Source organism: Rattus norvegicus, chromosome 3 (assembly GCF_036323735.1).
Source record: "Rattus norvegicus strain BN/NHsdMcwi chromosome 3, GRCr8, whole genome shotgun sequence".
NCBI lineage: Eukaryota > Metazoa > Chordata > Mammalia > Rodentia > Muridae > Rattus > Rattus norvegicus.
In genome coordinates, this window is record NC_086021.1 from 163396916 (window position 1) to 163414703 (window position 17788).

Sequence of the window (17788 nt, forward strand, 5' to 3'; positions counted from 1 at the left end):
GCCCCAGGACTCCGCCCCTGCTCCTAGGTCACCGCCCAGTCCACATCCGGAAGTCTGGAGCTTCTAGGAGGGCGGTTCGTGCGGCCCTGCGTAGCGCGCGGGAGGCGGGTCGAGGTGCAGGCAGCTCCAGGATAGGACGCAGCCTGGCGCGGAAGGGGCGGGCCAGGTCAGGAGGCGGTGCTTCGCGTGAGCGCCCTCCGGCCCGGCTTCCGCGTGCGTTGGTCTGCACGCGGGAGCGCGCGGCGGGGGCGTGCCGGGGCCGTCTGGGGGCGGGGCGGCGCGCGGCCTAACGGCGACGGCGGCGGCGGCAGCGGCGGCGCTGGTGCGGGCGAGTTCGGCGGGTGCAGGTCCCGGCCTGCGCCTGCGGAGGGCTCAGGCGGAGGGTCGAAGCGGGCGGCGCTCGCGACAGACTGCGCTCCGCGATGGTGGGCGTCCCTGGAGCGGCCGCCTTCCAGCGTAAGTGGGGCGGGAAGGCGGACGGCTGAGGGGTGTGTGTTGAGGGGCCTGCTGCTCCATAAGCGCGAGGCTCTGCAGAGGCCCCCGGCGGAGGCCTGGGCAGGGAAACTGAGGCTGGGATTGGGGCACTGGATCCAAGGTCACGCGGCTCCCCGGCCTTCCGGGGCCCTCGGGGCTATCCCGGCGCTTCCTGTGGGGCTCGCGGCTTCTGGTGCTAAGCCGGACTGTGGAGCGGCCTTGGAGCTCAGGCCTGGCGGGCGCCCTATGGACTGGCCGCGAGAGAAGTATTGTTTTGTTTTCGCGGCTTCGGGGCTGAAAGTCCGGTCCTGGGAAACACGCCGGATTTGGAGCGACGTGTGGTAGATGTTGGAGGATGCCGGGCTGATATTCCGGAGGGCCCTGTTGAATGCAGGCTCTGGAGTCGTACTGCTTGGGTTCATGTCCCGGCTGCCCCGCGTATAGGCTGTGTGACCTTGGCGCTCCCCAAGACTCAGTTGCTCTGTCTGAAAAATGGGTTGTGAGGATGGGTTGTGAGGAACGTAACCTGAATAGCTCTGTGGTAGGGTTTTGCGAATTCAGTAGAATACCCTGAACACACATCATATACAAGTGTGAAAACTCACTATCTTAATCTCAGTTTGTTACGTGTGTTCTCGGAAAAGTCCGAAATTGGGATCTGGTTGTGTTTTGTTTGTTTGTTTTAAGATATCTTGTGTTTGACTAGTCCTACTGTGTGACCCAGTTGTGTTTTTACTCTTACCCACATTTCGGTATTCCGTTTATCCGATGTTCTTCCTAGAATTGTAAGATCTTGGAGGAGGGATGGCATCGTTTAATAAGAACAATAAAAATTTAATTGTCATTAAAATAGCAGTAATAGCTAGCATTACTTGAGCACCAGGCATTTTGCATTCGATTCATTTAATATTTATTAAATCATCTCTTAAGTACAAAGTATCACTCAAGGCCCGGAGACTATGGCGAACAAACTTGACAGACTAGATTCTGGATTTGAGTTTGAGAGAGGGACTCAAACGTTTTGTGGATATTTCTTTGTCTATGCGAGGTGTCTAAAAACAGGTATTTGAGGCACTTTGGAGGCAGGTGGATCTCTGAGTTTAGACCAACCTGGTCTATACAGTCAGTTCTAGACCAGCCAGGGTTACATCATGGGACCCTGCCTCAAAAAACCAAAACTAAAACCAAAAAAACCCAACAAAATACCAACCCTAAACATAAAACAAACAAAAAAGCTAAAGTCAGGTATTTGGGAATGTCTATTGTGCAAGGGTAAAATGAGGCCTATTGAGAAGTCTTAATCCCCTCGACAGCAATTACAGCAGAGGGTTCTTACAGCCTTTTTCTTGGGCACTCATTCCACGTCGGATTGAAAAAATACAAAATAGATTTACCCACTAATGCCTTCTGTAGTTGAGTGTGCTGTTCCTGCTCTTGGTGCTCTTGTGAAGGAAGATGATTTTATTATATAAGAAAAGTGGAAGAAACTTTTATCTGAATTTAAATTCATTTACTTATAGCAGTATTGGGATTGCACTTAGGGCTTTTTGCACTGCACTGAACTGTATCCCTAGCCTTCTTTATTTTCAGACAAAGTTGCCCAGGCAACTTGTAATTCTGTCTCAGCTTCCCAGGAGCTAAAAATACAGGCCTGTGTCACTAGGTCCAGATGAACTAACACATTTTTATTTCCATATCTTTTATGTTTTTAGTTAAATATAGTCCCAAAAGGTTGAGTATGGTGAAAGCCTCTGTAATTCCAGCACTCAGGAGGCTGAGGCAGGAGAATGTGAGTTTGAGATCAGTCCAAAATGTGTAGTAAGACTTTCTGGAAAAACAAAAGCCAAGAAGTAGGTCTTTGTGGTTCCTTATGTAACTAAGTTTCTTTGCAAAGTTGCTCTATTGTGGGTCAGTATGCTTGCCTATTGTTTGTTATGTTAACTAATTTATTAGGGTCCAGGATTGAACTGAATGCTTATTATGTATTAGGCAGGTACCTTTTGTTTTTCTTTCCCTCTGTGTAGCCTTAGCTGTCTTGGAACTCACTCTGTAGACCAAGCTAGCCTTAGATCCACTTGCCTCTGCCTTCCAGTGTTAGTATTAAAGGTGTGTACCACCACCACCCAGCAAGGCAGGTACTTATAACTCAAAACTACAAAATTCTCCTTTAAAAAAGAATCTCTCTGGGCCTCCAATTTTTTATTTTTACTTCTTCTTTTTTTTTTTTTTTTTTTTTTTTTTTTTTTCCGGAGCTGGGGACCGAACCCAGGGCCTTGTGCTTGCTAGGCAAGTGCTCTACCACTGAGCTAAATCCCCAACCCCCTTTTTTTTTTAAGATTTATTTACTTACTTAATGTATATAAGTACACTGTAGCTGTCTTCAGACACACACAACCCCATTACAGATGGTTGTGAGCCACCATGTGGTTGCTGGGAATTGAACTCAGGACCTCGGGAAGAGCAGTCGGTGCTCTTAACCACTGAGCCATCTCTCCAGCCCCTGGGCCTCCAATTTTTTTTAAGGTGTATTTATTTATTATATATGAGTACACTGTAGCTGTCTTCAGACACACCAGAAGAGGGCATTGGATCCCATTACAGATGGTTGTGAGCCACCATGTGGTTGCTGGGATTTGAACTCAGGACCTCTGGAAGAGCAGTCTTAACCACTGAGCTGTCTCTCCAGCTGACCTAGAACTCACAGAGATCTGTCTACCTCTGTCTATTTAGAACTAGTTCCAGGATACCCTGGGCTACACAAAGAAACTATGTCTCAAACAAAAACTCACAAAAACAAACCAAAACAGAAAAGATAGGATCTATGTCCTCATCCTAGGTCAGTCCCACCTCCTTGTTGGGCTCCTTAGACCTAGGGTGTTACAGGCATGTGTCATTTTTAGTGATTTCAGAAACTTACCTACATTCTTTTTTTTTTTTTTTTCTTTTTCTTTTTTTCGGAGCTGGGGACCGAACCCAGGGCCTTGCGCTTGCTAGGCAAGCACTCTACCACTGAGCTAAATCTCCAACCCGAAACTTACCTACATTCTTTTCTTCCTTTTTTCTCAATGTTGAAGGAACACAGGCTTTAGTGTATGCTAGACGAGGTCTCTAGCTGTCTTATGTTTTAACTGTAGTCCCTGGGAAAGGAAAGTGGGAAAGAGCTCAGTCCTAAGTTTGCTTTACCAAAGTGAAGTCCCTGGGGAAATACTGGAGTACTCTGGTCCTCTGGTGATCGGTTCCATCAGGATAGGCGGCTAAGGTCACACACAGGACGTGAATATTTGCTTTACTTTTTTTTTTTTCTGGCAGTGATGATCAAAAAACAAAACAAAACACCAACCCACAACAACAGCTAGGTAGGGCCTCCCATCCCCTAGGTTAAGTGTTTTACCACTGAGCTTTATCCCAGACCTGGATATTTTGTTTCAGTGAAGTATAAGGGCTTACTCTGTAGCAAAGACTTGCCTCAACTTACTAAGTAGATCAGGCTGCCCTCATGGCTCGCTTTGTATCCCAGCCTTTTAAATTGAAGGGATTATAGATGTGAGCCTGGCTCAGTATTTGTTTTAAATTACAGGTTTAGGATAGGGATAGCTCAGTGGTAGACTGACTACCCACCCACCAAGGCCCTGGGTTTGATCCCCTGCACATAAAAAGTAACAATTACAGTCCTGTTATAGTTGATGTTTTAACATTTCATAATGTATAAAATTTGCTATTTTAAGGAATGGTGAGCTAAAATGTAAGCGGAAGTCACAGTATTGTCTCTCCATGTTCCCTGCGTGATAGTCACTACCCTTGGTATGGAGATCATCATCTTATAGTGGGTCTTACCTCTCTCTCCCTATGCTACTGTCAGAAAGACAAGTGTGCCTCACTCAGAAGTAGAGTGCAGTGGTTTAGGATGACCCTGTTTTGAGACAGGGTTTCTCTGTAATAGCTTTGTCTGTCTTGGGACTAGGTATGTAGACTAGTCTGGCCTTGAACTTGCCCTGATCCTCTAGCTTCTGCCTCCTGAGTTCTGGGATTACTAGCATGTAATCTGTGTAACATGTTTCTCTGTGTAGCTCTGGCAGTCCAGGAACTCAGAGATCTGCCTGTCTCTGCCTCCAGAGTGCTGCGATTAAAGACCTGCAACAGTACCCTAGCTCATTTGTGATTTTATTTTGATTAGTATGTGAGAGTGTGGCCTGTAAAATGCTTTAACAATGCTTGGCAGGCTGTTCTGTGATGATGTTAGTGGGTGAAGATAGAAAGGTGGCTCTGGAGATCACATTTCATGGGGGTACTAAGTGCTTAGTTTTTTGGGATTTATTTTATTTTTATGGGAAAAGTGGGATATATGATGTTAACAGAGTGGCAGTGTTAGCTGGGTTGTGCCTGGGAGTGCTACACGACAAGACAGTTCTAGAGTTCAACAGGCTCACAGCTCACTCTCAGCTACTCCATTTTGCCCACTTAGCTAAGAAAGCAAACTTGCAGACCAAGCTCCTTGAGAAAGTGGCAAGAGCTTCATAAGTCAGTGACCCTAAAAGAAGCCTGAACATGAGTGGAATGGTGTCTAAATGTTAGGTAATTACAGGTATTTTTACAGGAGACAAGTCCTGTGCGTTCATGACTATAAACAGCTGTGAGAAGTGTTCTCTTAAGGCCCTTTTCCTCATGTGGCACACCGCTATTAGGATGAAGAGAAATGAAAATGCACCAGTGAGATCTTACTGAGGATGAACACCTAAGTACCTTCTGTTTGCTTCTCATGCTCCTCTCCTGGTCTTCTTTTCTTTTTTCTTTTTTTCGGAGCTGGGGTCCGAACCCAGGGCCTTGCGCTTACTAGGCAAGCGCTGTACCACTGAGCTAAATCCCCAACCCTGGTCCTCTCCTGTCTTTCATTCTATTCTCTGGTTGACTTAGTTATTTGGACTGTATCTGTGGACCTCCTTCCCCACTGAAATGATCAAATTATTCCCCTGCTCCATTTTTTTTTAAATCAGGGATTGCTCCTAGCTGACTGGGTTATCGTAAGCTCCTCCTCTCAGTGTAGCCCATGCTGATTTCCAACTCCAGATCCTCCTGTCTTCCTACCTGTCTAGTGCTGAGATCAAGAGCATGAGCCACCATGCCTATACAAGATTGCCATAAATGCCTTAGAGATGAACTGGGAAAAAGGCAGTGTTGGGTTAATAGCACACACCTATAACCAGCATTTGGGAGGTTGAGCCAGGAGGATTATTACAAGTACCAAGACAACCTGGACCAGACAGAAAACAAACAATGGTGGCTTTTAAATCTGGTGGCACATGCCTTAAATCTCAGTTCGTAGGAGGCAGAGGCAGGTGTATCTCATGAGTTTGAGGCCAGGATCTTCCAGGACAGCCAGGGCTACACAGAGAAACCCTGTCTGAAAAGCAAACAAAACAAAACAAGATTAGACTCTTGCTGGGCATTGTGGTTCCTGCCTGTAATCATACTGTTGGGAGGCTGAGGTAGGTGATTATGAAGCTATCTGGGCTGTATAATGAGACTCGTTTTTGTTTTGTTTTGTTTTGTTTTAAGATTTATTTATTATACATAAGTACACTATAGCTGTCTTCAGACACACCAGAAGAGGCCATCAGATCCCGTTACAGATGGTTGTGAGTCACCATGTGGTTGCTGGGAATTGAACTCAGGACCTCTGGAAGAGCAGTCAGTGCTCTTAACCGCTGAGCCATCTCTCCAGGCTATCTTAAGATGGAAGAAGGCAAACCAACAAACAAACAGACTTTGATTCTCCCTTCTGTTTTGCATCACTATAATTAAATGCAGAAATCAAAGTAAAATTTGGAGTGACCAATGTGAAATTCTGAATTTATAGCTCTGGAGTTGGCAGACTTTTAAATTAAATCAGCTGACAGCAACAATATGTAATCTAACCTCCAGCAGCTCAAGCGAAACGTTGCTATCTGGCATCACACACATTCCTTGACACACACAAAACTGTGACCTTTTCTCTTTTACAAATGTTTGTCTCATTCCTTTGTTAATTTTGATCATCATGTAGAGGCTCTGCCTGCTTTTAATTTTTCAAAACCACATGAGAGCAAACATTCACATAGCACAGATTTATTCATTTAGGTCTCATATCCCTAGAGTAACAATAAACACACCCTCATTTTCCTGGAATTCACAACACTCCTGACCACTGCCACCCCCATCCCATAAAAGTTAATATGCTTGTGCTGGTTTTCTATATGATAAAAAAAGTGACAAGTTTTTCTTGTCTTCAGTTCTTTTTGTTTGTTTCTAGAGAAGTCATGTCAGCCTTGAGGGTAGGTGACAAGCAGAAACAAGTCATCTTCCCTTTCCTTCCCCTTTCCCTTTTCCTCTTCCCTTTCCCTCTTCCTTTCCCTCTTCCTCTTCCCTTTCCCTTTCCCTCTCCCTTTTCCTTTCCCTCTTCCTCATTCCCCTCCCCTCCCCTCCCCTCCCCTCCCCTCCCCTCCCCTCCCTACCCCACCCCACTCTTTTTTTTTTTTAACCTTTAAAAGCACCAAATTTTAATATCTAAGTCAATTTGGGGGTGAGAGGGGAGAAACACTCTCAGGAACTTCTCTCCAGAACAAAACAATGATGTTCATTCCTCCACGTGTCCAAATTAAAGGTCTACTAAAACCAAAACAAAAGCCCAAACCCCACACAGAGAAAAAAAAAGATACTAAAATCACATTCTAGGGGGTCAGTGCATTCCGTAGTCTTTGCAGGGCTGTCTAATTGTCCTCCGGCTGACTTTCAAAAATTAACACCCTAACTCATCAAAATATACATTTTTCCCATTGGTTTTTTTAAATTAAAAATAATAATTAAAAAGAAAACCACTAGAAAGAATTCATGAACAGTTGCCTGACTCATATGATGGCATATACGGCATATGGAGGTCAGGAAGGTGGCTTGCAGAACACATCATTCAGGGGATGCTCATCTTTAAGGCTTAGCTTTCTTCCAAACAGTGTAAAATACCCACAATTCCAAGTATGAAGGGACACAGACAATCTCTTTTGAGAATTCCACAGGACAATACAGGCGCCCCAGCTGTTCTTCATAGAGGGACAGGGCTTCAGTCAAGTTGACACAGTTCCCCTGTGTGAAATATTTTCCATCCTGTTTCAGAACCTTCATTGACAGGTCAAGAATCAGTCTGAGAAACTCCCATGTGGAATCTTCTTCTGGAGATGTAGAGATAGGGACAGCTGTCAAATCATTAATCACATAATCAAACTCTCTCCCTTCTTTGGCGTACCTCTTCAGTACTGGGATACAGTCTTCTATAAGAACCTGATAGCAATCTCCTTTAAGATTGTCTAAGACATCTCCACATGTTCTGCGCATGTATTTCTTACATCCATCAATTACCATCTGGTCAATCTCTACCATAGTGACCATCTTTGGTTTCAGTTTGACAATTTCACATAATATGCCTCCATCGCCGCCTCCCAGAATCAGTACATCTTTGCCAGTGTAGTCTTCTTTACCATTGCCCATGATGGCCCTGGTATATGCCAAGTCACTCTCTGCCAAATTAACATCCCCGCTGAGGATGAGAATATTCCCAAACTGTTTTGAGTGAAGAATTTTAATGTTCTGATAAGGCGAGTCTTCGTCATACACCACTTCATCTATGTCATACTCAACCAGGCGCCCGTCAGCAGTAGGCCAGTATCTGTCAATGGCCCCTCCTCGAACTATGGGTGGTAGTCGCTTCACCCGACCAGTACTGTCTTGACTCAATTCTTTCATTTTTTCTTCTATTTTATTCAAAAGGCTGTCAGTTTCTTGTTTGCCTTGCACATCACTGTCGTAACTCTGAAGGTCCAGCAACACCAATCCATGTGGATAAATTCTCAAATTGGCAAAGCTGCCATTCTTGTTCGTGTAGGTTGCTAAATACCCATGGTCCTGCCAGGTGTGCACCGACTCTGCCATCCCCTGCTCCTGAAAGATGGACTGAAGGCCTTTCAGAATGGCCTCACCATCAGCTTTGGCGCCGAGCGTGAAGTCGAGCGTGCTGTGCCTTGCTGCTGCCATAGTGTGGCGAGGCCCTGTGCCATGCCTGGGGAGGCGATCGCGGGAGACTGAGGGGCCGCGCGGCGTGTCAGGCTGCGGGCCGGCGGGGAGTGAGCTGCGCCCTGGGAGGCCAGGAGCAGGAGGCGGGCGGGGCCACGGGCAAGCGACCCGGGCTCAGGGGCGGGGCCAACCCGCCTCTTAAAGGAGGAAGCAGGGACGCCTCCAGCCCCGAACTTCCCCACCCCACTCTTATTCAGACATTTTTCTGCCTCAATCTTAGGGATTGCAGGTGTGAACTCATTCAGTTTACCTATCTACCTCCCTATCTGTAGACCAGGCTGGCTTAAAACCCTCGAGATGAGCCTGGCTCTTCCTCCCGAGAGCTTGGATTAAAGGGTGTGACACCTCTGTCCTGCTTGCTTCGATTGTATTTCTTTTGGTAATGAATTGGGGATTAAGCCTAGGACCTTGTACATGCTGGGCAATCACTTTATCACTGAGCAGCATCTTGTGTCCATTTTATTTTTATGATTTTAGAAGGTTTGTTGTGGGGCTGGATATCTTAGTTGTTCTTGCAGAGGACCCAGGTTTGGTTCCCAGCAGCCAACTTGGCAGTTAACTGTTCTTAACTCCAATTTCAAGGTGTCTTGTCCACCCTTTTCTGGCTTTGGTAGACACTGCACCTGTGATACACAAATATACATACCAAACAAAATGCCCATGTACATAATTAAGCACCCCCTCCACGTACTATTGGGGGCCTAGAGATGATTCCATGGGTAGAGTGCTTGCTGCTCAAGCTTGAGGACATTGACTGAGTTTGGGTCAGCTCATGTAAAGAGTAAAAAGCCAGGTGTGGTGGCAAACACCTATAACACCAGCACAAGGTGGGCAGGACAGGCAGATTTGGGGGTTTTGCTGATCAGTCTGGCCAAAACTTAAGCTCTAGGTCCAGTGAGAGACCCTGTCTCAAAAAATGAGGTGATTGGAAGAAGAAACCAAGCATTGACCTCTGGTTTCCTCACATTCATGTACAGGGAGTTGAGCATTTATGTACCATACATACATGTACACAAAGATATGTTGGAAAGAGAAAAGAAAGAATGGGGATGTTCCTTGACAGAATACTTAGTTATTTTTATTTTTCATATCAAGTGACAATAGAGTAAAGACCTGAAGGAATTGGCTAAGCTGGCTATATGCACATCTCAGAGATGAGCAGTGCAACAGAGACTAGCAAACATCAGGGCTGTGTGGGAACGTGCCTTGTAGTTTCACAGAAAAGGCATGCAGTTAGTTTGGTTGAAGTACAGGCTAGTGGTAGAACTTGGGCATTGAATGTGGTACTACTAATAAAGGGTATTAGCAAGAATATTAGCTTTTCTGATTAAGATGGGAAGCCATTGCAGGCCATTGAGGAGCAACATCGCTTTGTCAGTCTGTTCATCCATCCACAGGTCTGAGATGTGCTTAACTTACCAAGCTCTAACCTTAGACACACACACACACTCACACACACACACACACACACACACACACACACACACACACACACTTACTCATTGTGGTGCTAGGGGTCAAACTTAGGTAGGGCTTTAGAGCCAGATCGTCCCTTTTCTTATTATTCACTTTATTGTTTTAGGTGGTTTGTTGGTTTGAGCCAGAGTTTTTTTTTTTTTCTTTTTTTTCTTTTTTTTTTTTTTTTTCGGGGCTGGGGACCGAACCCAGGACCTTGCGCTTCCTAGGTAAGCGCTCTACCACTGAGCCAAATCCCCAACCCCTGAGCCAGAGTTTTATTCTGGAGTACACCGGCTGATAAACTCAAAGCAGCTTTTCTGCTTTAGACTTTCAAGTGCTGGTTATAGTAGACAGCAACTGGGCCCTGCTTATCTTCATTTTTTTTTGTTTTTTGTTTTCTAATTTGTTTTATATGTATGGTGTGTTTAGTTTATAAGTATGTCTACATGTATGTCTGGGGCCCAGAAGATGGTGTCTGATCCTTTAGGACTGGAATTACAGATAGTTGAGCTGTGAAACACCATAGGACTAGAATTACAGATAGTTGAGCTGTGAAACACCATTTGGGTGTTGGGAACCAACCTAGGTCTTCTGAGAGAACAGCCAGTACTCTTGATAGCTGAACTCTCTCTCTATTCATTTGTTCTTGTTTCTTTCTACGGTGCTGGGAGGTCTTGTTTTGTTAAGTACTCTATCACTGAACTATAGACCCAGAACCTTATTTATTTATTTATTTATTTATTTATTTATTTATTTATTTATTTATTTATTTATTTTTTGAGACAGGACCTTCCTGTGTATCCCTTGAACTGGCTGTGTAGTCTAGGCTGGCTTCTAAGTGCAATGATCTTCCCACTTCTGCCTCCTAGGTATTAGGACTACAACTGTGTACAACTGTCTCAGGCTTTATTTTAGTTTTTGAGACAAACTCTCACTCTGTGATCTGGGCTGGTCTCCTGTTTGTAGACTCAAGTGGCTCTTCTCAGATTCCCAAATATTGGTATTGTGGGTACACACTAATGTGCATAGCTCCTGATTATATTTGTATTACTGTTTATATTTATTTATGAGTTTTTCCACCAAGACAAAGTCCGTCCGTCCTTCCTTCCTTCCTTCCTTCCTTCCTTCCTTCCTTCCTTCCTTCCTTCCTGCCTGCCTGCCTGCCTGCCTGCCTGCCTGCCTGCATGTATGTCTGCCGGCCAGAAGAGGGCACCACCAGATCTGACTATAGATGGCTGAGTGACCATGTGGTTGCTGGGAACCAAACTCAGGACCTCTGGAAGAGCAAGACAGTGCTCCCAACCTCCAAGCCATCTCTCCAGCCCAAGGTTTTTCCATGTAGCTCTGGCTGTCCTAGAACTTAGTTTTGAGAAACAGGCTGGCTTCAAACTCATAGAGATCTGACTGCCTCTACCTCCTGACTCCTGGAATTAAATGTGTATACCACGTGCCCAGCTATTTTTATTGGTTTTAAATTATGTGTAGGTATGTGTGTACATTTATATGGGTATGTACACGTGAGTGCAGGTGCCTTAGGAAGCCAGGTGTGTTGGGTTTCCTGGAACTGAGAATTACAGACAGTAGTGAGGTGCCTGGGTGCTGGGAGTTGAGTTAGGGTCCTTTAAAAAGAGCGAGGACCAAGTACTTATAACTGCTGGACCATCTCTCCAATAGACCCAAGTTGTTTTGTTTTTTAACTAATTAGAAGAAAACTATTAAAATTGTACATAGTTAGTTGTTTCTGGTTTGTACCATGTCTTGGTTAGGGTTTCCATTATGCTGTAAAGAGACATAATGACCAAGGCATCTCTTATAAAGGACATTTAACTGGGGCTGGTTTACTGGTTCTGAGGTTCGGTCCATTATCATCATTGCTGGAAGCATGGCAGCATCCTGGCAGGCATGGCATTGGAGGAGCCGAGAGTTCTACCACTTGGTCCAAAGAAGACTTTTTTTTTTGGGAGAAGACTTTCTTCCAGGCAACTAGGAGGAGGGTCTCAAAGCCCACCCTCAGAGTGACACACTTCCTCCAACATGGCCCCACTTACTCCAACAAGGCCATAACTCCTAGTAGTGCCACTCCCTAGGCCAAACATATTCAGACCACCACAGACCAGAATATTTATTAACAGTGGATGTAGAAATAGTTGCATTCACATCTATCTATCTTTGTTTGAGATTCAGACTATTTTGAAGTTAGAGCTAGTAGGTGCCATACTCCCCCTTCCCCAGTTTATTTTTTATTTTTTCCCACCTCCCCTCCCCAGTTTATTATTGTATGTATTATGATGTGTGTGTAAAGGTTCTTGAGATGTAATCCAGGGGACCCACTCAGAGCCTCAGGTTTGTCAGTAAGTCAGTAAGTGCCTTTACAGGCCGAACTGTCTTGTTGGACTGCTTTTCTGTTCTTTTTCTTAGTTTTAAAAGTTAGATTTTTTTTCTTTTTTTTTTTTTTTTTTTTTTCGGAGCTGGGGACCGAACCCAGGGCCTTGCGCTTGCTAGGCAAGCGCTCTACCACTGAGCTAAATCCCCAACCCCAAGTTAGATTTTTTTAAACATTTATTTATTGTATGTGAGTACACTGTAGCTACCCTTCAGACACACCAGAAGAGGGTACTGGATTCCATTACGGATGGTTGTGAGCCACTGTGTGGTTGCTGGGAATTGAACTCAGGACCTCTGGAGGAGCAGTCAGTGAGTGCTCTTAGCTGCTGAACCATCTCTCCAGCCCGGATATTTTTTGGCTATATGTATTGTTTGTTTGTTTGTATGTATGTATGTATGTGCACATGTGCATGCTTGTGGCCAGTAGAGGTTAGAATAAGGTATCAAATCCTCTGGAACTGAAGTTAGAGTTGCTAGGAGTTGAAGTGTTCCTTAACCACTGAGCTCTCTCTAGCCCTCTTGTTTGTTTTGTTTGTTTGTTGAGCCATGGTCTCACTAAGTAACTCTTACTGGCCTGGAATTCACTGTGCAGACCAGGTTGGACTTGAATTCACAGAGATCAGCCTGCTTCTGTCTCTTGATAGCTGGGATTAAAGGTGTGAGCCAGCCCAGCTGTGTTGTTGTAAAAATATAATAATAAAAAAGTAATGGTGTCTTTTACCCTGCTAGGTCCGCACCGTGGTGCCCCAAGATATCTGCTAGATATCTTGGCGGAAACACATCCCAGCCGCACACTTTCCTACACTTAAACCCTCACATAAAAGAACACACAACACAGTAATCTTTGACCCAATAGTAAGATATAATTGCCCACTTGAACATACAATGCCTGGTACCATCCATCCCTTAGGAACATTGATAACCTGTAAATACACAGCAGAATCTTAACATCACCTGCCATGGCTTCTCACCCTCTTCCCCTCCTGTCTCTTCCTTTCTCCACAGTCTCCTCCTCTTCCTTCAAACTTCTCTCCTGCCCATCCTTCCTTCTCCTCCAATGACAGGCCTTCTTCTATCCTGTACCTGCCCCTCACCTGTACTTTACAGATTCAGTGGGGAGAAGGTTCCGGTGAAGTCACCTGATTCCTGAGTACGTGACTAGGCAGCTGTCCTTGGGGCAGTGGAATTAGCATCAAAATACAGATAACTTCAGGGCAAACCACAACACTACTGCTTTTATTTAAATATAAACTAATATAGTTTAAATATGCTAGCTTTAAACTCCTTATTACCTGAAGATGGTCTTGAACTCCTCAACCTTCTGCTTTAGTGCAGGCTTTAAGAGTGTGCCAGATGTTGCCACACCCAGTTTAGAGTTGCCAGTATTTGATTGTGGACTGGGATAGGGACTGGGAAAGCCAAGGCAAGGTTGAGATTATTGATTAAGGCTACTGATAGAATTCTAAGGGGAATTGAGTAGGCATGGGTAGGATTACTTTTCACTACTGATTTCCTTAATGTGAGACACCTTTAAAGTGATTATAGCTTTCATTTCAGAGAAAGCTGCAAATGTTCTGTAATAAATGAAGATCATTACTTTGTTGACCGCTTCATAAATTTGCCAAACAGCATTTCCATCCAACTTTCTTAGAGGTTGTAAGATTGTCCATTTTGGAGTTATTTGCATTTTTTTCAGTTATCTGTTATCTGTGGTTTTCATCAGCATAGATAAAGTAACTAATGAACCTGTGGAGTTCTACAAATAGATAGAACTCTTCTGGAAGTGTAAATACATCCCTTTCTGCCGTTTGACACGGGAAGAAAAATGTCAGGAAGGGAAGCCTTCCCAGGGGCTGGAAAGATGTCTGTCTCAGCAGTTAAGTGCGTGCTGCTCTTCCCGAGGGTGTATATATCTGAGGGGCAACCACCTTTAACTGCAGTTCCAGTATTCTGTTTTCTCCTCCAGGGGCACTTGTGTACACATGCCATATACTCCACCACACATGTCATCACTGATCACCAGTAATGAATTAAACTTTGACTAAATATCTGGTATTACAGAGCACATAACGCCTTCAGTGTTTTTCTAATTTTTTTTAAAGGTTTGTTTATGTATATGAGTACACTGTAGCTGTCTTTAGACACACCAGAAGAGGGCACCAGATCTCATTACAGATGGCTGTGAGCCACCATGTGGTTGCTGGGAATTGAACTCTTTGGAAGAGCAATCAGTGCTCTGAACCACTGAGCCATCTCTCCAGCCCCCAGTGATTTTCTAACTTGATCAGTAATTTGATTTTGTAACTGTTAATGCTGAGAGTGTACTTCACATAATATACAAGTACAAGATACCAAAGATGTGTTTAGGCCATTTTAGAAATTGTGTCCTAGGCCAGGTGTAATGGCATATGACTTTATTCCCAGCACTTGGGAGGAAGAGGCAGGCAGATCTCTTGAGTTCTAGCCCAGCTTGGTCTACCGACTGTGTTCCAGGACAGCCAAGGCAGCACAGATAAATTCTGTCTAGAAGGAAGGGGAAGGAAAGAGAGAGAGACTTATTTTCATTTGTGAGGAGTGTGTCTGTTTTCTCCAGTGTGTGTACTAGAGTTGCCAGCGCTGAATCCTGTGGAACTGGAGTTATTAGGCAGCTGCGAGCCACTCAAAATGGGTGGGAACCTGAGCCCTGATCCTCCTGGAGAGAAGCAGTAAGGACTCTTTTATTTTATTTATTTTATTCTTTAACAGTTTTTACTTGGAAGTAGGGAAGTGGAGTAAATTTGTGAAGGTGTACATCTGTGAAGTGGGTTTCATATCATGTCCTCTTTTTTTTTTTTAACTGCTTCGCTAATGCTAATCCTCTCTGTATTGTCCACCTTTAGTACTATGTGCCGCTGAAGTGAGCACTCGCATCCTAACAGGCTTGTTGTTGGAACATAACTCCCGAGTTTTCATAGCTGCTTTCCTCTCTGACAGGCTTTCCTTTCTAGGTTCAATCTTGTAAAAGACATGTCTTTCCACAGCCTTCTTGCCCTCAATAACCATATAGATGCATCCTGCCACTGTCAGGCGATCATTAAATAGTTCTTGTTCTTTGCAGCATCAAGTACCTCAAACTAAATATCTCCAGGATTTCTTCTTCTTCCCTTTTGAAGCTCTCTGACAATATCAGTGTCCTCTCCATGTCTTTGAATCTGTGTAATGGCACTCTGTGTTTATTAAATATGGACCGGAACTTTGAGACTTTCTGTGGCTTGATCTTCTTCAAATCAGTGTTTCTAGTAAGCCTTAAGAGACAAAAAAGCATTTCTTTATAACCTAAAACAATTTCCTGCCACCAGATGCAGGCCTCAGAGGCTCCCCATGGCTACCTTCTCCACAGGTACCAGCACCCCACAGTAAACTGGTGAGTTTTCCTTTTAGGACCTGTGTTCCCAACTTGAGTTTGAACTTTTGGATGTTGCCACCTTACATTCAGTTTTGTGACTTTATATGGGTTTGTGACAGTTTAATACACTGGTGATTGGGGCATAAAACCATCAGTCATTTCATGAGTTTTTAATTTGCACAAGAAATGTCACTGACTGGTTATGGTAGTGCATAGATTTAATCTCAGAACTCTAAGCCCATAATTGCAGCACTTGGGAGGCAGAGGCAGGTGGGTTTCTTTGAATTTAAGGGCAGCCCAGTCCACATAATGAAATCACAGGGAGCAAAGGCTACATGGTGAGACTCTGTCTCAAAAATAAATAAAAACCACTGATTTAATTTTAATGGTAATGTACATATTTTAAAAAAAGATTTGTTTTCTTTTTAATTATGTGTGTGAGTATGTTGGTGTGTGCATGTGAGTGAGCTGCCCCCACATGGGTGCTGGGAACTGAACTTGTCCTCTGGAAGAGCAGTAGTGATTGAGTCATCTCTCCAGGCCCTAAATTTGTCAATATTGATGAATCTTTTAAGTGGGTGTAAATGCCACATGTTGGAGGTTAGAGAACAGCTCTTGTGAGTTCTCTCCTACCGTGTGAGACCAGGGGATTGAATTTAGGTTGTCAGGCTTGATGACAAGTACACTTACTTGCTGAATCATCTTCTGGTTTTATGCTTGTCCTTTGTTTTGTGCTTTTTTTTTTTGGTTCTTTTTTTCGGAGCTGGGGACCGAACCCAGGGCCTTGCGCTTCCTAGGCAAGCGCTCTACCACTGAGCTAAATCCCCAGCCCCGCTTTTTTTTTTTTTTTTTTAAATAAGGATTTATTCATTTATTATATATAAGTATACTGTAGCTGTCTTCAGATACACCAGAAGAGGGCATCAGATCTCTTTACAGATGGTTGTGAGCCACCATGTGGTTGCTGGGAATTGAACTCAGGACCTCTGGAAGAGTAGTTGAGTGCTCTTAACCGCTGAGCCATCTCTCCATCCAGCCCCTGTTTTGTGCTTTTGAGACAGGGTTTCTCTGTGGAGCCATGGCTGTCCTGAAACTCACTTTTTAGACCAGGGTGGCCTTGAACTCATCTGCTTCCTGAGAACTGGGATTAAAGGTATTCACCACCTCTACCCAGCCTATGCATCACTTTTTAAGATTATTTATTTACTTATTTATTTTATTTATTTGGTTTTTTTTCCAAGGCAGGATTTCTCTATTTAGTCCTGGCTGTCCTGGAACTTGCTTTGTAGACCAGGCTAGCCTTGAAGTCAGAGATCTTGTTTCTGCCTCCCAAGAGTGCTAGGACTAAACATGTGCACCATCAATGTCTGGTTTTGGTTTTATGCTTTTGTTTTGTTTGTTTGGTTTTTTAAATTTATTTTTAAACAACAAGGTCTGGCCACTATCATTGACTTGCTTTACTTTTTTTTTTTTTTTTTTTTTGGAGCTGAGGACCGAACCCAGGGCCTTGCGTTTGCTAGGCAAGCGCTCTACCACTGAGCTAAATCCCCAACCCCTTTACTTACTTACTTACTTACTTACTTACTTACTTACTTATTTATTTATTTGTTTGTTTGTTTGTTTGTTTATTTATTTATTTATTTATTTATTTAAAACAGCAAGGTCTGTCTGTATTGCCTAACTAGCTCTGATGCCTGCTACGTAGACCAGGTTGGCCACCCAAAGTTAATATAGATAAATAAATAAAACTCTGTGATCTGTGTTCCTAGCATTCCCTCCCCCCATATTATTATTATTATTCTTTGAGACTATAGTATTTGTATTTGAGAGGTACAAAGCTTTATTTAGTGATGACTTTGGCCTTTGTGTAGACACTAAAATACTGATTTGGACTTGGTGTCTTTACAGCTAGCTTTGTTCTGACTGTGGAATGGGTGTACTGAACCAGGTGTTTTGCTTCAGCTGTACCATCTGTGGGAGCAGGTGGGC

The 17788-nt window shown here is 44.0% G+C and overlaps 1 protein-coding gene and 1 pseudogene across 5 annotated transcripts in view; one reads left to right on the forward strand and one right to left on the reverse strand.

Annotated features, from left to right (window-relative positions):
- The first annotated feature begins 244 nt into the window (after window positions 1-244).
- Window positions 245-17788, forward strand: part of Cbfa2t2 (CBFA2/RUNX1 partner transcriptional co-repressor 2) — a 106250-nt gene continuing 88706 nt past the window's right edge. For 3 of the 5 annotated variants that reach the window (XM_039104608.2, XM_006235311.5, XM_063283367.1), the window contains exon 1: window positions 246-456. In XM_039104608.2, coding sequence (XP_038960536.1) covers window positions 423-456 — 34 coding nt within the window. In that variant the 5' untranslated portion in view covers window positions 246-422. Of the gene's footprint in view, window positions 457-17788 lie in introns of all 5 variants that reach the window. The other 2 variants (XM_063283368.1, NM_001168542.1) reach the window with 2 other exon arrangements.
- Window positions 6981-8563, reverse strand: Sms-ps2 (spermine synthase, pseudogene 2; annotated as a pseudogene).